At 47.4% G+C, this 22,108-nt stretch overlaps 1 protein-coding gene across 1 annotated transcript in view; it reads left to right on the forward strand.

Moving 5' to 3' along the window:
* The window catches only part of ZNF366 (zinc finger protein 366), a 64,324-nt gene extending 49,187 nt beyond the window's left edge, over window positions 1-15,137 (forward strand). The window contains exons 4-5 of the mRNA XM_018065747.1: window positions 7,851-8,025; window positions 10,878-15,137. Of these exons, the coding sequence (XP_017921236.1) occupies window positions 7,851-8,025; window positions 10,878-11,401 (699 nt within the window). The 3' untranslated portion in view covers window positions 11,402-15,137. The remainder of the gene's footprint in view (window positions 1-7,850; window positions 8,026-10,877) is intronic.

Raw genomic sequence — 22,108 nt, forward strand, 5'->3', positions numbered from 1 at the left:
TGGAAGGGAGCGTCAGTCATTTAAACAGAAAGGCCTGGATGTCAGTGTATGTTTGTCCAACTTAGGTGGCCCTTCTCTGTTCTTAGACATTTTTGACGCAAGATCAGTTGTCAGTCACCTCATCTAGAGCACTCATCTCCCGACAAGGGCAGACGCACTGCCAGCCTCTCCCTCACTCTGTCCGTGCCTCCCTGCCAAGCGCTTGGTGTCTTCAAACCTTCACTGTTTTTCATTTCGAAGGAATTTCAGAGCATGTCAGAATGTACAGATGATGTAATGAGGGCATGTCTGTGTGTTTATAAACTGGTTCCAGACACCACTATGGGATGGGCCATCTCCAGATGGTGTCCTGTGACTTTGCTTCTTATTCATGTCATGCTGGATTCTTGGAAAGCTGGTCCTGGGTGGGGTTTGTTCGGGTCTGGGAGTTGGGAGAGGAACAGAGAGCCATTTGCTCATTGCCATGCAAGTCACGCCCCTCAGAGAGGAGCGGCTGGCTGGCTGCATGGTGATGCTGGAGAACAGGCCTGGACAACTAAACCTGACCTTTATCATGGGGAAGGGTATTTCCCTTTACGTGGCTGACATGGCTGGAAGAAAAGAGGCAGACCTTAACCCCCATACTCCAAGAGTTGGCTCTTACCTGTTGTTGCTCAGTCGCTCGGTCATGTCTGACTCTGCGACCCCATAGACTGTAGCCCACCAGGCTCCTCTGTCCATGGGATTTCCCAGGCGAGAATGCTGGAGTGGGTTGCCATGCTCTCCTCCAGGGGATCTTCCCGACCCAGGGATCGAACCTGTATCTCCTGCTTTGGAAGGCGGATTCTTTACCACTGATCCACCTGGGAAAGCCCTGACTCCATCTCCTTTACCCCAAAACTTGCAAAAAAAGGTGCAGGGAAGAGTCTTTAAGTAACAGATTCTTATTTCCTGGGATTCTTACCAATAAAAATCCTTCCTAACATCAATCCCTCCTACTGTGGTCACATGAACTGATTCTCCCTGGCTCTGGCTCAGTGGAAACAGCTGTCCACAGCAAGCAGAAACATTCGTTTAGTGCAGGATTAAGCATTAACAATAGGATGGAAAATTGGAGGAGAGGAAAGGTTTCCATTTAGTTTCTTTTTTTTTTTCTTCTTATGAAAAGTTACTGCCCTTCTGGGTTCTTTTGCTGTTGGCTCGACTTCTGGACTCCTTGCTTCTTGGAGCCAGCTGGAGCTTCTCCAGAGACCTGCGCCTGTAGACTTAAGCCATGTTTCAGAAATATGCTTCCCAGATTCTGCGTAAGCACGAAGGGCTTGATTTGGATGCTGTCCTTATAGCGGCCACGCTCCATAATAGCAAAGAACCAGCTGCCGTCTTTGGGAAACCTGTCCAGGAAAAGCAGTCATCCAGAATTTCCGGGACAAATTCTCCTTTGAGATGGGTGAAGCCGGGAGCTGCCTATGTTATGAATCACCAGGTCATCTGCAGCCTGCCTGAAGCAGAGCGCTGAAGGCTGAGGGAAGAACAGATAGAAAAGGATGAGGTCTCCCTGAAAAGCGTCCCTACTGCCTCTGCCAACTTGTCTCCATCTCCCCCTCAAGCTCTCAGATGCTCCAACCCAGTGGGGATTTGCAGGCACCTGGTGATTGGGATCAGGGTTCTCAGGCTGGCATTGAGGGGGTTAAGGCAGTGACCAGATAGCAGCCTTTTGGCAGCAAAGCCCTCCTCAGCAGAAGGAAGGATATAGCTGTATGAACTGCCTGCTTAACAATGCCTCACATGTCCCCAGGGACCCGCCTGCAAATAGATTTCATCTTGCTTTCTCTTGTACTTTTCAAAGCTTCCTGTTTTCTCACGGTCCTTTTGGACAGTTTACAGTCTCTCTCTCCCTCCCTCCCTCTCTCTCCCTTTGAGGAAAGGAACACCCTTCTTATTAAAAGAGAGAGAGAGAGAGAAGGATGTAAGGGAAGGGCAGCTTAACGGAGGCCATTCTCCGGGGCTGCAGGCTGCGGCTCTTTGACCTTTCCTCTCAGAGCAGGGAAACAGGCTTCCTGGAGCATCGCAGTCTCAGCTGTGTGCCTCTGCGTGTCTGGTGGGCCTCTGGCGACCAGCCCAGTGGCTGCCCGCTGCCATCGCCCTGTCTCTGTGCGCAGTGGCTTCTCTGGGACTCCGGCTGTCAGCACTGTCACTGGGACTCGCGGGAAGTTGCCTGGACCAAGGAGCGACTGGGCGCCAGGAGGCGGAGTTAGGAGCTTCTATGCAGAGAGGGGACGGGGCACCTGCCCGCTGTTTAAAGGGCTGGTGGAGGGTCAGAGAGCCAGGTGATAGGCTCCCCAGAGCCTGCAATCTAGGGTGAACCTTCTCTCTCCATCCACATTTTCCCAGGGCTGCGTGAGCCACACCTGCTTCCATTTCTGTGATGCCTCAAGTAACTGGCAGGTGTTTACTCGAAGGATTCTTCGCTTGTTCTTCCTTAGCGTGCCTTCCACATAATTTGGTTTAAAAAGACAGCACCCTCATCCTCAAAGAATTTACCCATTTCTGGAATGTGACGTGTGCGTGATAGTGGCAGTAATGACCTGTTTATTGAGCACTTACAGTTTGCTCAGCCCTTTGCCTGGACCAGAAACTCGCATGGGAAACTGTGATTACCGTGGGCATTTTACAGAAGCAGAAATGAAGCAAGTTCTGTATCGCTCTGGGGTTTCACCATTGTCTCTCTGCTCTGCCATCTCAAAGTCTAATGATCCATGCAACCCATTTTTAAAGGACAGTTCAAGACATTTGTCCCAACTGTCAATTACACTTTGATATCCACTTCCCTTTTTAAAAGTAGGTTTAAAGGTGGGTATAGGTGGAAAAGCTGATATTTAATGTCAGAGGCACACTAATACTGCTCATTAGAGCAACGGAGAGTTAAGGAGGGCTGGACTGGTCGAGATGGCCACCTGCGAGATGAAATATGACTCCTCATCACTCCAGCAGCTTCTGCATCAACACCTATCCTGGCTTTAATTTCCACAGACCTTGGCAGGAGGCGATTCAGCAGGTGTTGACCTGGGCAGGCTCTGCACCTCATGTCTCGTGATTTAAGGGAGCTGTGTAGATGACTGCTTTCCCAGGAGAAGTTAGAGTTTTGATGCTCCCCCACAGCCCTTCTCCCTTTCCACCCAGCTCCTCTCCTCCACTACAGTGATTCTGCTTAGAGCTCACACCAAACCCCACCTGAAGGCACCATCTTTAATTGCCCCAATCCTTTTTCTCTGGCCTCTCTTCACTAATGGTGACGGAAAGGCCTCTCCAGCTTTCACAGACAGAGAAAATCTGCATGCATTTGTGTGTTGTCATGTGAGGACGATCCTCTAAGAAGGATGACAAGGCCAGGTGTTCTGGATAAGAACCCAAGGGCTCCGTGGAAGGGCCAGAGGCTGAGAGGAAGAAGCTGAGTACCTACCACTGAGATGTGAATGGTGTCCGGGTACTTCAGGTCCTATTGCTTCTATCTTTCTGCCACTGAGGATTTTGGTTTGCAAACTAGTGTGAATAGCTTTAGTGGGAAAGAGTTGGTGATGGCTGCTTTGTGGAACTTTTGCATGAGAAAGTCATATTTTCCCTGACTTGGTTGTTTATGTCCTAACCATACACTTAGACATTCATTAAATGTTATTATATATGTAGCCTTGTGCTGAATACTGGTGTTGGCCACACAGAGAAGAAGGTAGCTACATTTCTGAATACTACCTGGGACACTTTTAGTGTCCTCAGAATTTTCAGAGCTAACACATTATTTCTTATCCCTGGGAAAGCTCTCCATTGGCTACCAATCGGCTGTCATAAACCATAAAAAATGGTATATTAAAAATATAAAAATTTTATAAACCATGGTGTATAAAAATTAAGTTTTATCAACAACAACAAAATTAGTCTCCTTTACCAATCACACATAAGAATGTATAGCTGATCATTCACATCCCACAGTGGATCTTCTTCCCTGAGGCTATAAACCTTGACTTCAGAAGACAGTCAGTTCAGTTCAGTCACTCAGTCATGTCCAACTCTTTGTAACCCCGTGAACCGCAGCACGCCAGGCCTCACTGTCCATCACCAACTCCTGGAGCTTACCCAAACTCATGTCCATTGAGTTGGTGATGCCATCCAACCATCTTATCTTTTGTCATCCCCTTCTCCTCCTGCCCTCAATCTTTCCCAGAATCAGGGTCTTTTCAAATGAGTCAGCTGTTCACAAAGTATTGGAGTTTCAGCTTCAACATCAGTCCTTCCAATGAACACCAAGGACTGATCTTTAGGATAGACTGGTTGGATCTCCTTGCAATCCAAGGGACTCTCAAGAGTCTTCTCCAGCACCACAGTTCAAAAGCATCAATTCTTCGGTGCTCAGCTTTCTTCACAGTCCAACTCTCACATCCATACATGACCACTGGAAAAATCAAAGCCTTGACTAGACGGACCTTTGTTGACAAAGTAATGTCTCTGCTTTTGAATATGCTATCTAGGTTGGTCATAACTTTCCTTCCAAGGAGTAAGCGTCTTTTAATTTCATGGCTGCAATCACCATCTGCAGTGATTTTGGAGCCCCCCCAAATAAAGTCTGACACTATTCCCACTGTTTCTCCATCTATTTGCCATGAAGTGATGGGACTGGATGCCATGATCTTAGTTTTCTGAATGTTGAGGTTTAAGCCAACATTTTCAGTCTCTTTCACTTTCTTCAAGAGGCTCTTTAGTTCTTCTTCACTTTCTGCCATAAGGGTGGTGTCATCTGCATATCTGAGGTTACTGATGTTTCTCCCAGCAATCTTGATTCCAGCTTGTGCCTCATCCATCCCAGCATTTCTCATGATGTACTCTGCATATAAGTTAAATAAGCAGGGTGACAATATGTGCCTGGATGGACTCCTTTTCCTATTTGGAACCAGTCTGTTGTTCCATGTCCAGTTCTAACTGTTGCTTCCTGACCTGCATATAGGTTTCTCAAGAGGCAGGTCAGGTGGTCTGGTATTCCCATCTTTCAGAATTTTCCATGGTTTATTGTGATCCACACAGTCAAAGGCTTTGGCATAGTCAATAAAGCAGAAATAGATGTTTTTCTGGAACTCTCTTGCTTTTTTGATGATCGGAGACAATATGAATGAAACTTCCTATTGTCCCCATGTACCACTAAAATGACCCAGAAAGTTCAGAACTGAATGAATTGATCTAGAAAAACATGAGAATAGAAAATATGCCCTCAGCTATCATGATCATAAAGGGTTCCTTGTCCAAAACTGAGGAAGAATCTGGAAAATCCCTGGCGATAGCCCTCATGCTGTGTGCACACCTGTGTGTGTTGGGTGGAGGTGGGCTCTCACATGAGGGGCAAAGGGGCCATGGCCGCAGGCAGGTGAATTGCCGCAGAGTCACAGCAGCTGCAGTAGCAATAAACTGTGGGTCACTGTCACAATAGTAGTGGCTCCCTTGTCTGTAGTGTTAAGGTGGGTGAAACGTCTGAAGATAATGAAGAGACCGTTCTTGTGCCACAACAGAAACAAAAGGCACTCCACACATTCTTCAAGGTTAGGTTCAAATTTCGTCTCCTTTATAAAACCTTTTCAGACCGTTCAGGCTTCTGATACCTCAGCAACCAGAGATGATAACTAAAAGTGGAATATCAGCCTCCATGAAGCCATTGAAGGAAGAAGGCACCCATTTATCCCTTCAGTTCTCTCTCTCTGTCTTGCGTATAACACCACCAGACCCGTCCTGGCTTGGACAAGTGCAGTAGCTTAACTGATCTTCCAGACCCTAGCTCCTCTCTTCGGCATCTCTTGTGCTTATCTCCCCATGGCTCTTGCTCATTTCAGATCTGCCTAATGCGCCTCACCCCTTCGCTCACTCAGCAGAGGCTTACTAAGGACCTACCATGTGTCAAGCCTGGTGCTAGGCAGGGATTATAACAAAAAGGCAGGCAGAGCCTTTAGAGATGCCTCTGTCTCATGAAGGGCTGTTCAGCTCAGCAGCTTCAACAGCAGCATTGTTCCAAATAGTCAGGAACTATCCTGTGAACCAAATGAGAGACATCTTTTCTAAAATGACCCATGACTGGAAATACCTAGTGTAGAATCTCTAGATACATTTTTCTTCTTAGCCAGGGCAGAGAAGTGAATAAGCTTATAAAGAGAACTCTGTCGGAACTTTCACATGTGAGCAAAATTGAGCCACAGGCTGATATATCTTTATGAACTGTCTCTGTTGAGGATAAAAAGAAAGAAAGTATGCGTACTTTTCCTTAAATTAGACCCACTCTCTCAGCATCTCCCCTCTTGGGTCACCTTTTCCAGACGAATGTGGTGAGGATGCTGGTGTGGGGCACCAGCACGCTGCGTTCATTCTTGCTAGTAAGGAAGTGAAAAGGGGAAAAGCACTTAAAACCCCCAAATGTGAATCATTTAAAAATATAGAACCAGCCATTCATTGCCCATGCATAGATTATCTGTGAAAAACCAGCAGTCCCAGGATGGCTTCCTCTTACTGCCCAGCATTCTGTTAGTCTGAGTGCCCGAGGTCACAGCTGATGGCCAGCTCAGCTCTCACTGCCACGGCCACCTGAAGACAATATGGTCTGCATTAATAAAAGTTCCACCCAGAGTCTCCTCACTGGCGCCAACACCGTATCTCAGTGAGAAAGGAAAACTGGCGTCTGCTTCAGCGGACACCGCACTCCACGCCCTCTCTTCAGGCCCCGCTCACTCTGTTTCTCTACCCTCTCATGTGGGCCTCGGAGGGTGGGAAGGGAGGAGGGAAGGAGAGTGTTCCTGCCATGAACCTGGAGTCCCAGCACAGACACAGAGTCCTTCTTGGCATTCCTCACAGCACAGCCAAGCAAGGGCTGAGCTTCCAAACCCCACTCTGGTGAAGCCTGGGGACAAGAGAAGCAAGGAGAGCACGCACAACAGCTGCTCCTGTCTCCCACCCTCAGCATCTGCACGTCCTGCCTTCAAACAGGCAGTTCTGCTGTTCCCATGGGAGCTAGGGAACCAGTGGTGTGGTCCATCATGTGTTTGCAGTTTGATGGAAATAGGAATGAGAAGAAAAGAAGTGACTAAAATAGGTTCGCTTTTGTATACCTAGGATGATATTTTCAGTACTTCAAATCTCTACCCAGAGAAAGGACACAGTCCCTCCTTTATACACTGTTCCTTTTAACTTGCTACAGTTAGCAAATTAAAAAAATTAGAGAAGCATTTTTGATACAGTCTAACGGGAGAGGAGTTGTGTTGGGGAAAACTGTGATACATGGTGACTGATGATATGGTCACTGGTGTCCAAGGACCTGAGTTCATTATCCTACCTCCAGCACCCATAAGCTGTGTGTGCCTTGGCCAGCCTTTCATCTTAACCCCTCAGTTTGTCCATCCAAATAGTCTGTGGCAGACTTGGGATAGCACTTTCCATATTGTAAATACTCCATAAATACTAACCAAGTCATCATATCCTTATCATTACAATGAAGCATACTTTGAGCAATTGCTTTTCAGTGAAGATTTTCTCCTTTTCGAAAGGCTGTGTTCAAAAGAAGCTTCAAAAGAAGCTTCCTAGCTTTGCAGTTTTTACCTTGAGTTTAAAAATCCCTGTACAACAGGAATAAAATCTCATTAATCCATCCCTCCCTGCTCCACCTCTGAGCCTGGGCTCAAGGCAGCCACTCCCTGACTTCCTTGGGGACACTTTATTTGGAGGCAGTTTAAAAATGCCAAGATTCAAACAAAGTAGCAGCTCGCCCATCCTCACCCAGGCCTGAGTGTGGTCATCTGGGCAAGGGTCCCAGCCGTGAGTAAGCCGTGTTCTCCTCGTCACTGTCTCGACAGCTCTGCGGGAAGGAGTTCAACCGGATGCACAACCTCATGGGCCACATGCACCTGCACTCCGACAGCAAACCCTTCAAGTGCCTCTACTGCCCCAGCAAGTTCACCCTGAAGGGGAACCTGACACGCCACATGAAAGTGAAGCACGGGGTCCTGGAGCGGGGCCTCCATTCTCAAGGTAACCGCCCTTCCAGGAACCCCACGGGGGCCGGGCCCAGCGGGCAATGAAACGGGAGCTGAGCTTGTCTTTAGGGAGCTCTACTCTGGGGAGTTATTCTACATTCCAAAAGGGGAGCATCGTCTTCAAGACCACAGCAGAGTAGCAGGAGCAGGCTGGCAACATAACTATAGCAAACACAGAGTGAGTATTTGGAGATTGTGAGCAAAAGTGACGGAGGTTAGAACATCATAACGGTGTGGGTCGGCACCGCTCTGCAGGCTATGTCCCAGGCCCTGCAGCAAGAGCTCTGTCTCTCTGAATATTTATAGTAACTCCAGGCTGGAGGAACTTCTGTTATCCCCATATTACAGATGGGGAAGGTGAGGCTCTGAAATCTTACCTGACTCAGCTGAAAAGTGGCTGACTGAGAATTTGAACGCAGACCTTTCTGACTCTAAAGCCATACTGTATCCTCTTTATCGCACTGCTGTTAAGGGGCAGGCCTGCAAGTTCTGCTGATGGCTGAAGTGTGTCTAGTCTAGGTCTAGGTCTAGCAGGATGGCAGGCTAGGTCTCATCCACCTGCTCACAATCAGAAACTCACGAGGACAGTTTTCCTGCTTGGAAGGGCCGGTTGGCCACAGGCTGAGCAGGGGCTTCTGTCTCCCCCACTGAGTCTTAACTGAACTGATGGAAAGTTCCTGCCTCCTGTTATCTTCTCAGTCCCTTTCTTTGCAGGAAAGGGTTAATTTCCAGAAGTACTGAATTCAGTAGGTTGTCCTTCAGTAAACGGGCTGTAAATGCTCTCTGTCCAGTGTGGTATGCTCCATGCCCTGGCAGATGCAAGGGGAACTGAATCGCCTTCGTTCACCCTCTGGGAAGTCTGTGTGCGGAGAGAAGACACACATGTATGTAACTTGCAGTAGCATGTTAGCTGGGCTGATGATCCAAGCACAGGGCAGTGCACTTAGATGGTATTGCTTGTCCCCAATATCCCACAAAGTAGACTGTGTTATTCTCATTTTATGTAAGAGGAGACCATGGCCAGGAGGTGTTATAGAAACTGCTCAAGGTCAAACAGCAAGTTGAACGCAGAATTGAGATTCTAACTCAGGAATTTCTGGCTCAAGCCAGTGCTTACTGCACTGGGTAAAAACATGGGTGGTTTGTTCATATTTGCTGCTTCTCCCCACCCTTTACAAAAGATGTGGTCAGCTAGGCACCCATATTCGTAAGTCAAATGCATGCATGCACATGCAGCAAGAAGCAAAATGATTGTAGCTTCCAGATTTCTGAGACGCCCACTGAGTTTATGATGACTCCTGGGTGACAGGAAATTGATCATCCTAAAACAAGGCCTGGAGTTTGTATAAAAGCCCTGAAAAAATGCTCGTTAAAAACAAAAGCATTTTTTCCCTTGAGGTTGTTCTTCTCCTGAATTATTCTTTGCATCCAGCTATTCTGGATTTTTCCAGAATTAGGTGAAGTTTGCTCAGCCACCACAGCTGGAGACATAGAAGGCAATGAGGAGACAGTCTGACTCGGTCACCAGAACTTACCCCATGTGGATGCTCATATCCTAACAGGCACCTAAAGACTGTCATTCTTCTGGAAAAATCAAGAGCATCACTATATTATCAGAGAGTTGCTTTGAAAGTTTGTAACAGACTTCCGACAATGTTAATGCTTTCATCTACAAAAGGTTTTGGCATTTCTTCACTCTAGTTTTTGAAATAGCTCAAGAATCATGACCCAGATTAAAAAGATCCTCCCTCTGTCCCTGACAAGATTAAAGCTACAGATAGCTTCATCGCCTGACAACACGGTAAAGTAGGCAGCACTGGAGATCGGCCTCCTTGGTGTGTCCCCACCTCAGCAGCCTGCTTCTCCCTGGGCACCAGGGTCTGGCCACCCCCAGGCCCTCCCTGCTGTCCTCCTCCTCAGTCATCCCCACCTGTCCCTCCAGGCCTGACCGCTGGCCCACCACGGACGGGTCGCGCCTCCCAAGTGTCTGCTGGCTGCTGAAAGCCCATCCCTGAAAGTGAGGCCCGCCCACCTCCCCGTGTCCAGTAGCAGGGACACTTGTGGTTGGGCAGGGGGCTTCGAACGCCGCGGTGCACCTCCTCTGCCCTTCCAGCTCTGTCTGTGCTTGGGGAGCCCTGGACCCAAATGCAATATCTGTTGTTGTTTTTTTTCCACAATGAAAATATCTTTGTTATTTTTTCCTTATGGTAAAATATGTGTTCACTGTTAAAAGTAAAAAGAAATAAATTCGAAGTGAAAAGAAAAATGTAAAAATCACCTCATAGTTACCCATTTTTGAGATTTTGACATATATCCTTCCAGACATTTTTTGATAGATAAAATAGAGTCTACACAATAAATATATATATTTTTACTTAAAGTATATAGAGAATACCTTTTATGAGCACTAAGAGGTATCAACATATTATACACATAGAAATACCTTCTACACACATAATACCTTGACTGTTCTTTATGTCTGAGACACCAGGGAAGCCCCATGGAGGTACTACTATTTATGTAAACACACCTCTGTCCTTAAATGGATACGTTGTTTTCACCCATCCTTATACAGTTTTTGCATCTGCCAGACTATTTTCATAGTTTTTCAGTCGTGTGATTGGCTAAGTTAAAGGTGTGCTTATTTTTAAAGTTTTTCGTGCACGTTGCCACAGTCCCCTGAAAGGAGTCACACGGATATAGATTCCACCCGTGACAAGGCCCGTCTCTCTACAGCCTTCTGGGGATTTATCTAGTTTTAAAATGCAAAATCAAGTTATGCTAACCAGCCCTGGGTTCCACCCAACGACCCCTTCGGCGGCCTGAACGTGCCTTTGCTCCTGGCAGGTTTTGGAAGGGGGAGAATTGCGCTGGTGCCGACCGCGGGGGCCCTGCGGAGCCTGGAGCAGGAGGAGCCCTTCGATCTGTCCCAGAAGCGACAGGCCAAGGGGCCAGCCTTCCAGTCGGACGGGGAGAGCGCCCGGGGCAGCTCCTGCCACGAGGAGGAGGACGAAGACAACTGCTACGAGGTGGAGCCGGACAGCCCGGGCCCCGGGCCCCGCGGCCCGCCGCTCTGCGCGCCGCAGGACCTGTCTGCCAAGCCGGAGCCGGGCCCTGGGGAGGAGGCGCCCGCCGAGGAGGCCTCGCCTCCGGGGACTCGCCCGCTGAAGAGCCGCGACAGCCTGGGGCCCGAGGGCGGCCCCGAGCGAGAGTTCGCCCGCAGAGACGAGCGGCCTGGCCTCCGGGTCCTGCCGAACACCCGGAGGGGCCCAGCCTTTTCTGATTACTTGTACTTCAAGCACAGAGATGAGCGTTTAAAAGAATTACTGGAGAGGAAAATGGAAAAACAAGCAGTGCTTTTGGGGATCTAAGTGGACGGTTTAAGAATTACACTTGGAAAATGAGAGCTAGGCAGTGCAGATACAGCTTTCCGCATGAGCTCTCATTTGCTGGAGACAGAAGGGCATGAATCTTGACAAAAGGAGCAGACTTAGATGAGCAGAGAAGCAAATGCTTCTCAGATCTTGCATTTGGGCCCTTGATTTTTAACACACATGGAGGGCCTTCTTCAATGTTGTTTCATGGATCTCCAGTACAATTAACTGTACATACTGTTCTAGACATCTAATTGTAAGCTGATGCTGAGGTGCTTTTAGAAATTCTATTTTCCATTGACTAACATGGTAAATTTCTTTCTAGTTGCAAAAATATGGTGCTTGACATGTTACTTTATTAATAACTCTTTAGTTGAATTTGTGAAAGTTATATTTTTCCAGATAGATGAAAATAGTAGTAGTAGTATATATTTTTTAAATCATTTTATTAAATAATAAAAAATATCAGAAATGACAGGAGGGTGAGTTTTTAAAGAGGATGTTCTGGAGTAGTTGCTGCAGATATAAGATAAAATTTCAAGAGAATTGATTAATTTTCATTAAGGAAAAACCACCAGTGCTTTGATTCCTGCCTGGGTCTGCCTTGTTCAGCTCCCCCTGCCTTCATCAGATGTGGCATAGGAGCATATTTTCTGATGGCCCAGCAGTGCTCAGCATCTGCAGGCTAACCCTGAGTCCTGAGCAGGGCTCCCTCCTGGAGACCTTGCTCCAAGGCCTCACGCCCTGTAAAGCAGCTGCAGGAAGAGCTGGCACCCTGTGAGCAGTGGATTTCTCGTCAGTGCTGGAGCTGCAGGGTTGGGGGAGGAATTCTCCCTGAAATTTCAGCTGTAACTTATTTAGAGTATTGGAATAACCATTGCTAGGAAAGCAGTTGCGGGGCTGTGTTCTCAGTGCTGCCTGCACATTAGAATCATCTCAGGAGGAGTAGTGTTACCTGCTCAGTCGTGTCCAGCTCTTTGCAACCCCACGGACTGTAGCCAGCCAAGCTCCTCTGTCCCTGGGATTCCCCAGGCAAGAATACTGGAGTGGGTTGCCATTTTCTTCTCCAGAGGATTTTCCCAACGCAGGAATCAAACCCAGGTCTCCTGCATTGCAGGCGTATTCTTTACCATCTGAGCTATAGGGAAGTCCCAGAATCATCTCAGGGAGCCTTTAAAAAAAATACTAATGCTGGGGCCTGAGCCCCTGAGGCCCTGATTTAATTGGTCTAGAGTGGAGCTCTGGCATTGGTTATTTTCCAAATTGCTCCAGATGACTCTTACGTGTAGTGAGAGTTGAGAAAGATCGAGTAGGATAAAACAGTGGCTCCCAAGACCCCCCTCACAAGGATTCCATCAATATTTCTGCTTCTGGCTTTACTCATTAAGATAGAAAGCAGGACACCTTGAGATCACTCTGCTGACTTAGGCCTTCTTACCTGTTTTGTCAGAGCCTCACGAGAGAAGACACACACACACGCTGTATAAACACACAGTTTTTTTTAATAGGAGATGATGCCTCTGATGTTTATGATCACTTAATATGTTTAAAAATACATAGTCAGCCTACAGTGGCTAATTATTTCTTCCTAGATTTGTGAATCATGATTCCAGTGAGTGGTGGTGACTGTGAAGTGTGGTTTGAGCCCAGCAGATGGGCTTTCCTTAGGCACTGGATTCTGACAAATAAAGCAGTGCTGACAAGATGTCACATACATGTGACTGCCCGTAAGCAGTGACCCTCTGGTACTGTGTCTGTGTTTATGTAAAAACTGCTTCTTGGTAGTTTCAACTCTTGTTTGTAGAGCTAGGTACTGTTTATTTTTTGCTTCTTCTCCTCCCAAAATTCCCAGTGCATTTCATTAGGCAGTCTGACCCATCTCTGACTGTGGGATGCCGTTTTTTTTCTCTTGGTCAAGGTGCTTCCCCATCAGCCTCACTTAGTCCTCATCAGTCACGCATGCACTTTGTCAGCCCCTGATGCAACTCCTCCTGCCACTTTGCTTAAGGTTCCTTCCTCCAGCATTACCACCACAGCTTGCCAAAGCCGCTTGAGTTCCCTGCAGCCATCCTTGCCACCCTTGTCTCAGGGTCAGGACACCTGCAAAGGGGATGGTAAAGGGAAGATTGTGGGTTTCTGCAGTTATCAGAACAACTCTGAGTCAAGTACCTACCCAAAGGATAGGACCCAAAGGATCCAAACCTATCCTTCCGAGGGGCCATTTGCTTTCCATTCATCATTTTTAACATAGCTCATCAGTGCCTCCAATGACGTCACTCGGAGGCTGGCAGAGTGGTCTCTGAAGCCTCCAACTCTCAGGGGCCTGTTACATATTCATTCTTTCCGCGGCCAGGTGTTAAGCACCTGCCATAAAGTCTGCAGATTTCAGTTTGTTCTGGGTGTGCCAAACTGAAATAGGAACTAGGAGATCTTGAATAGCAAGTTTATAGACTTTTCTACCCAAAATGAGTCAGGTGGGAGTGTTTGAGGAACAAGTTAATGTTGAGATGGAAAGAGCATGGTCCAGAATGGTGGTTTCCACATTGTGTTGAGAAGCAAGAGGTCCTCTTAGGCCTTCTAGAGCTGCTAGAGGAGGAGAAATTCTCAGCCTTCATCCCCACTTCACTCAGAGCAGCTCCAATTCCATCTGTTTTATTTGTTAGATTTCCAAGTAAAATTTCGTTTGGAGGAAGAAAAAAGGGTCTAGGAAAAGTAATTTAAAAAATCGTTGTGAAATGTATTCTAAAGCCTGTTTTTCGTTCTTGACTGTGGCTATGAGAGACTTAGATATAATTAGCTATCACCTGCTGATTAATACGCCCTGTCTAAACCAAGTCTAAAACCTTGGTTTTGTGTGTGACCAACATCCTGATTTGCCTGGGACAACCCAGGTTTATACCTCTTGTTCCCACGTAGTCACTAAGGGTGTCACCTTAACTCTCAAAAATGTTCCAGTTTGGGTGATGAATTATATGGGCCCCCTACGCATAAGTACCGAGTAGAGAGCTACGAGAGGAGTGGCCCACCTTGCCTACAGCTGTTAATAATGAACCAGAACGCAAGCCTGAAAGAGAAGCCATGAGGCCTTTCTCAGAGCACTAAGGGATGAGACCATCCAAGGTCATCAGCACTCCCTTGGCCAGGATAGCATGACATTTACCACGTTGGGACACTATGAAAATAGGTCACTACCAGATGTTTTCCAGGCTTTTGACCACTGTCTTTGAACCGACCAGCTGACCCTTCCAAGTGGCATATTTTCTGTTAACCTTTTTATTCCAGCCTATGATTACCCCCTTTTGTTGCCTTTCAACTCATTCTCTCTTTTTAAAAATTTGCCTTCCCACTGGCCATGAGACTGAGGCTGACCTTCCGTGATCTCACAGGGTGTCTGGTATATGTGTATATGAGTAGTTGCGTGAGACAGCCCAGTGTGCACTCTGTATTTATTAAGCCCTGAAGGCAATTTAATAAAATATTAACATTGTGTTTTGAATTATGATCTTTGCTTTGCTGGAACAAAATGTAACAGAGCTAACATTTAAAATCCTCCACATATTTGGACAATATTACACCAAATGTTGATTTTGTACAGAATTCTGGCCTGCTATTTAAAACTTGAAGTATGTAACAACCCAAGTTGTGAATATTGCTTTCTGCTTCAGTGAAAAAGCAGTTTACCTGAAAATAGCATGTAACCTATATTTTGTTAATTTAAGCAAATAAAGACATGTTGGAAAAAAACTGAGTTAATCATTTGCGAACACCTGAAATTCTACAAGGAAGCTGCCTTTCTCAGTGTCTCACTCCTGCCCTGAAACCCCTCGGCAGAGCGGATCCCACCGGGGTGCGTCTCAGCCCCAGGGAGACGTGGGTGATGGATTCTCACTCCAAGCCTTCAAAAACAGATGAATGAACCTCAGCCCGTCGGCAGGCAGGTGGCATATTCTGCATCCTCTTCTCCCCTATTCAGAAGAACTAGTTCTGGAAGGGTGTCGTGGGAAAGTGGAAGGTTAGAGGCGGCATGAGGTTGTTCTGTGTCAAGTCCTTTGTACAGTATATGCTGTAGTGGGCAAGAGCGCAGACTGGTGCCAGGTTCCTGGGTTCCGCGCCCAGCTCTCCCACTTCTAGTCTTTGGGTCCTGAGGCCAGTTTGTGAACTTCTCTCTGTGCTTTAGTCTCCTCATCTGTAAAATGGAACCGGGAACAGCACCTTCCTCACCAGGTCATTTTGTGGGTTAAATGAAGTAATACATGAAGACACTCGTGTGCATGGCTCACAGTATATGCCTCGTAAGACTTAGCTGTTACTATTCACATCAGTGAAGCGGCCAGGAAATGGGACACTCAGCTCCCCCTCTTCAGCAGAGCACCCCAGAGCTATGTCAGCATGGGAAGCTGTCCATTTCCGAGGAAGCTTCCCTTTTAAACATTACATGCTGTTATGAGCCAAGCGATGTGCCAGGTGCTTTGCACGCTCAACCTCGTTTAAACCTCACACAACCCTGAGAGGCAGAGGTGGTCGTCTCCACTTTACTGATGAGGAAGTGGAGGTTCAGGAGAGGGAAGCAACTTGCTCTGAACAGCTTCATCAGCAAGTTCTTGCTTTGCCCGCCAAGCGTACGGCCTGTAGCAGGCTATCTGGAAGCACATGCTAAGACAGATTAGGGTGCAAGGTGTTTATTAGGGATGAGCACCAGTTAAAAGAAGCACGAGGAAAGAGCACCGAGGAAGAGAGAAGCAGGGCTGTGCTGCTCTCATCCGACATGGCGAGGGGGCAAGGTCCACTCATCTGAGTGGTGCCACGCTGGGCAGAGGCATTCAGGCCTCGGTGCCCTCCACCCCCACCCCTTGCCCTGTCAACAGAAGCTGTGCTCCCAGGAGGAGCCTGACCTCAGGAAGGTGTGACTGCCCAGGGGCAGACCCTGAGAGAGTCAGGGAGCTGGTGGCTAGAGGCGTCTGCTGCCTCCACTCCACACCTCAGCGCGAGGCCCTCTTTGAAGAGAGACTGGGTGACTCTGTGTCTGCCACAGCCTACCGCTTGGATCACTCCAATCCACTTCCTCATGTGCAATCACAGAACACCGCCTCCAGGATTCCAGCGGGCCTCTCTGCCTGAGGGACAACTAAGAAAAGGGAGGTTCGTGGAATAAACTTCAGCCCCGCTGCGGCAGTCACTCTCAGACACACTGACGCTCTTTTCCTCCTTCCTCCATTACCTGTCTAGATCCACCTCTCTATCAGATACCACCTCTGCCCGGTCAGGGGCTTTCCATGCAGCGTGGCCCAGACGCTCATCTCCAAAGGGCCTGACCGTGGTCTTCGTGTTGCTGCAGACTGAGTGCTTTGGTCTCCCCTTCAAATTTATATGTTGGAACCTTAACCCTAGTGTGATGCTATTTGGAGGTAGGACCCTTGGGAGATAATTGGGTTTAGATAAGGGCATGAGGATAGAACTGCATGATGAGACTAGTGCTAAGACCAGAGTCTTCTCTCTCTCTGCACTGCAAGGATGCAGCAAGGAAGCGGCTGTCTGCAAACCAGGACGAGGGTCCTCACCAGACACAGGAGCTGCGGGCACATGATCTTGGACGTCCCAACCTTCAGAACTGTGAGAAATCAATGTTTGCTGTGTTAGTCCATCGGTCTGTGACATTTTGTGATAGCAGCCCAAATGGACTAAGATAGATGCTCTTCTCAGAATGGGGTTACTGTGTTGTCCATTTATAGTCATGGGTGGGGAAGGAAACACCAAGAGAACCCCAGGTGGGTTCCACCCATATTCCTTCCTGACCCCTTATGTGATGACAGCTCTTCTCTCTCCTGATTATCAGGTCTTTCCCCTCTGCCAAGATGGTGACTCCTCTGCTTGTCTGTAGGTCCCTGGAGACACAGAATAAAAAGTGTGCCCAGGTGATAGACACACTGCTGCTGCTGCTGCTGCTAAGTCGCTTCAGTCGTGTCCGACTCTCTGCGACCCCGCAGACGGCTGCCCACCAGGCTCCGCCGTCCCTGGGATTCTCCAGGCAAGAACACTGGAGTGGGTTGCCATTTCCTTCTCCAGTGCATGAAAGTGAAAAGTGAAAGTGAAGTCGCTCAGTCATGTCCGACTCCTAGGGTCCCCATGGACTGCAGCCCACCAGGCTCCTCCGCCCATGGGATTTTCCAGGCAAGAGTATTGGAGTGGGGTGCCATTGCCTTCTCATGGCTTATCATTAAATGGTCCTCTTGCTATGCCACAGGTGGAAGTGTACTCTCTTTGAGTAGGAGCACTTCTAACCCTCCAGAGCCCAGAGTCAGAGCAGTGAGAAATACTGAATCCCCCACCATGTCACTACAAGTGAAAACAAGTAGGGCCTCTCCTGCTTCCACCCTTGGTCCTGGATCCATGCATTCTTCCTGTTGAGAGTGTAGGACCATATAAAAGTCTTCGATTCAGTGCATATGCTGGAGGATGACACTCCATCCTTGTGGAGTATTTCCTCCAAGAAGAGCTCTAGGCAGCTGGTGCCTTCTGGGTGGTGTGTGTGTGATACAACCTGTAGATCCTATGGCCGCGGGCCCATCCCTCACCTCATTTGCTGTAATGTGAATGCTATGGTCTGATGTTACACTATCTAAGATTCTGTGTCCATAAAACAGACACTCCATAACCATACCACTTGCATAAGCATGCTGGCTGAGGTCCTACCAGCAGGAAGGGCAGACCTACATATGACGTATGTATCTACTCCTGTGAAAAAGTCCTTTCAAATCAAAAGGGACTCAGTATAGTCAGCTTCTCACCAAGTGTGCTTCTTGAGTAATGCTGCCATGTTGGAAGCTCGGCACCATTCTCTGTGGCTGGTATGTTGGATATTCAGCAATAGGTACGCCTTGGTAAATGGAGTTCCCGCTGTTGCACTCGTGTGTAGCTTCCATCTGTGCCACTGTGGCCACTTCGTATGTGCTTTGTTGTAGCCCTGGTCTAGCTGTTGACAGAGGGTTGAAGTCAGCTAGCAAGGTCTGCCTTGTCTTGTCTCGCTTGTCTGCCCGACTTAATCTCTGCCTGATTTTAATGTCCTTTTATGGTGAATGCTATCTGATGGGCGTTAGCATGTGATACACAGACTCTCATACTCTGTGTTCACTCCCACATATCTGTCCACTCAACTCTGCTCTAATAGACAATAATAGTGAATGTCTGCTTTAATTGGAGTGGTCAGAGAGTGACATCTAATTTGAGAACTGAAGGGTAGAAGGGGCCAGCCGTGGAAAAGACAGGGGAAGAGCATTTCAGGCAGAGCAGACAGCATGTGCAAAGGTCTTTGACGGAAGGGAACGTGGCCAAGGAAAGGACAGCGTGGAGGGCACAGCAGGAGAGGGAGCGTGATGCGAGGTGAGGCTGGTGCGGAGGGCCTCTGAGCGTGGGGATGAAATAATGAGATCTGCATTTTCTAAAGCTCATTCTGACTATTGTGTGGCGAGTAGGTTGGAAGGAAGCCAGGATGATGCTGGGAGACTATGAAAGGGCGGTTTTAATAGGCTGTGGAAGATAATACTGGCCTGGATTAAAAAGATAGCAAAGAGGAAGTTAGGAATGGATGGTTCTAAGTCTGTCTGGGGGCTTCCCAGGTGGTGCCAGTGGTAAAGACCCTGCCTGCCAGGGTAGGAGACATGAGAGACTCGGGTTCGATCCCTGAGTCAGGAAGATCCCCTGGAAGAAGATATGGCAACCCACTGCAGTATTCTTGCCTGGAGAAGCCCCATGGACAGAGGAGCCTGGCGGGCTGCAGTCCATGGGCTGCAAAGAGTCGGACACGACTGAGTGACTAACACACACACATATCTGTTTGGAGGTCCAATTGGCGTGTTCTACTGAAAGCAAATTTTAGTTTTAATAGATAAACATACATTTTTCCAAGTAAAAAATAAAATGCCACTTGATATAAAGTTCATCTCCTCACATAATGATGGAAAGGGTGAATTAGATTTTCATAGCTATCATAAAACCCACGCTCTTTACTTGATTAGCAAGAGAACCTACTTGCCAAATAGTATATGTAAAAGTAAGTCCATCTGGTTTCTCTCAATTTTATTCTGGGTTATGATCAGTGAAGAAGGAAATAGTCAAGACTGAGTGAAGCTTCTCAGACACAGACCCTGGGAAGAAACGGTACCAGTGAAGACAAAGGGGCACAGAGTTAGAACCCAGCAAGCCGAGGGCATGAGGGGAGCCCCAGGACCCCAAGGGGAGGCTCAAGGAGTTCTCATCTCCACAGGCCCTGGGGCTGTCTCTGATCCAGCCAGTAAAATAGCACATGTTCCTGATAATGGACTTGGATGGTCAAAGAACAGTTCATCATCTCTACCATATTTATTAACTAAATGCACTCCAAATACATTTTCATTTTAAACTATTCAATTCTCAAATGGTGACAGTCCAGTTGTCTGGAAATTCTTATCCAGTGCACACATTACTTTGCAACAGTACAGAATAAATAAGATGTTGTCACATTTTTAAGTCCCAAAGTGAATTGGTCCATGGCACCACAGAAAGCACCTAAAGAAGAAATAAACAACAAAAGCATGTAGCAGGAGGCTGCCCCTGCCCTTGAGGAGCACACGGTGCTTACAGGCCTGTGGAGGCTGGCAGGAACACAGCTCAGGGCCGTTCAGATCTCCTCGCTCCAAACCTCCAAAGCTTCAAAGCTAAAAACTGTCCTCCCTGTAAAAGCCCAGGTGGGAGGACAGCCTGGTTCCCTGGAGCACCAGGGTCCTTCATTTTCTGCATAGCAGACCTGAGCCAAGAGTAACTTCCAGTCCCATTATGAGCTTGCTGTGCAAGCGGAGGAAGACGAGCTCATTTGAGGGCTGGGGAGTGACCCTTATAGGGTCCCCGGGGACCCAGTATCAGTGGCGCTCACTGTTTCCGCTTCCCTGGATGCAACAATATATTAAGAGAGAAAAAAAGGAGGTTGGCTCTTTTCATGATTTTCCTTTTTCATTTTTGTTGAAAATGGAACTGTGTTCTCTTGATCCTTCAAACAAATGGAGGGGAAGTGGAAGCCCGAGAGTTTCTCTTAGGTTCCCCAGAGAGGGTGTCTGTGTTTGTAGTGCGATGTGGGAAACGTCCTTGTGTATCTGCTGCATTGTCACGTCGTACCAGAGTGATTTGCAGTAGGAAGTGTGGGATGGATACAGTTTCTGTGCAAGAGAAAGTGATGGAGCCACACTGTTTGAATCAAAGATCTCAGTTTGCCCTTCATCTCCAAGACGTGCTTCCCCTGACCTCCGCCTCCCATCTTTATTAGATGATGAAAGAAACACAAGAACACTCTCTGAACTCGACCCAAACAGTAAGCCCAGCCAGAAGTCCTTGTTATTCAGAATGCACGTGGGCAGGGAGGGGAAAAAGAGGACATGCCAGAGATCACAGAGGCCATGTGAAGGGGGCGTATGAAAGTTGCTGGCATCGCACCTGAAGAATCATTTCAAACTGATGCGTGAAGTATGCATTGCAAGTCTCTTCCCTGGGAAGATCTTAACAAACAAATGGCCTTTGGAAGAAAAATGGAGAGATACATTAAGAGATATCCAAAGACGTTACAAGGATATTTCATTCATTTTCACAATTCATCACTTTGAGCATGCTGCCAAACGATTTTGTTTCTTCTTCTAGAAAGTAGTCATAATGAAACTGGTCTCCAGCCTGTGTCAGATGAGGGACTAGATGAGGTAAAACTTACCAGTCATTCTGGACTTGCAGACACAATGGCTGAACATTGCATTGTTGAAGGGCAGTTTTCCCTTCCAACCTGTAGCAAGCCTCGTGAGGAAAACAGCGTCACTTAGAGTGGCAGATTATCCAAGTCAGAGTAATATTTAGTATCCTCAGCGGTGGTTTTGCAAAACTGGATATACTGAAGCTTGAGTCAACTACCTCTTCTCACTCATTAAAAACCACCTGAAAATTAAAGAAATATGAAATCCCCAGCAATAACCACATCTTTACAGGAAGAAAAAGCAAAACAAGATTATTCGGAGCCTTAATTGACAATGTCACCCTCCCAGGGACATTCGATAAATGTTCACCAAATATGACGATGCATCTGGGAAGCGAGCACTACAAGCAAGAAGTCACTCTGAGTGCCTATCGGAAGAACACAGGTGATTTTGTGGATTTCAAAGGACTTGTATTTCCAAAAGCTGTGTGTGCCTCTATGATGCTAATCCTTTTACCTTCCTGCAGGGACACTATACCTTTGATCTCAGGCTTATCTAATCAAACACTCTCCTTATTCAGGCTGTTTGCTCTCTGAGCCAAGGGCTTGGCCACCCCTGTGCACCACCTCCAGCAGGTTTTTAGACAGACTTGAGACTGCCTGTGGCCACCATCTCTGCTTCTCCTTGGACTACTGTAAGAAGGGCATAAAATTAGCACCTGAACTTACCAGGACGATCCTTCAAGAGGATCTGTACAAAATGCTACTATTCAAAAACATGCATCTTTCCATTATGCTCTAAATCTCTGTGGAGTAGGAAGGGGCTCCCAGGAGAGCAGTGTGAGGATCCCAGTGAAACCTCACTCCTAGAGAGACATGTATTCAACTGGTAAAAATTAGCAAAAATAACCATTCAAAAAACTCTGGAAATTAACCAAAAACCTTACAATTTAAGAAATCATAGACTTCGCTAGCAGTCCAGTGGTTAAGACCCCGAGCTT

The sequence above is a fragment of the Capra hircus genome, chromosome 20, assembly GCF_001704415.2.
Source record: "Capra hircus breed San Clemente chromosome 20, ASM170441v1, whole genome shotgun sequence".
Classification (NCBI taxonomy): Eukaryota; Metazoa; Chordata; class Mammalia; order Artiodactyla; family Bovidae; genus Capra; species Capra hircus.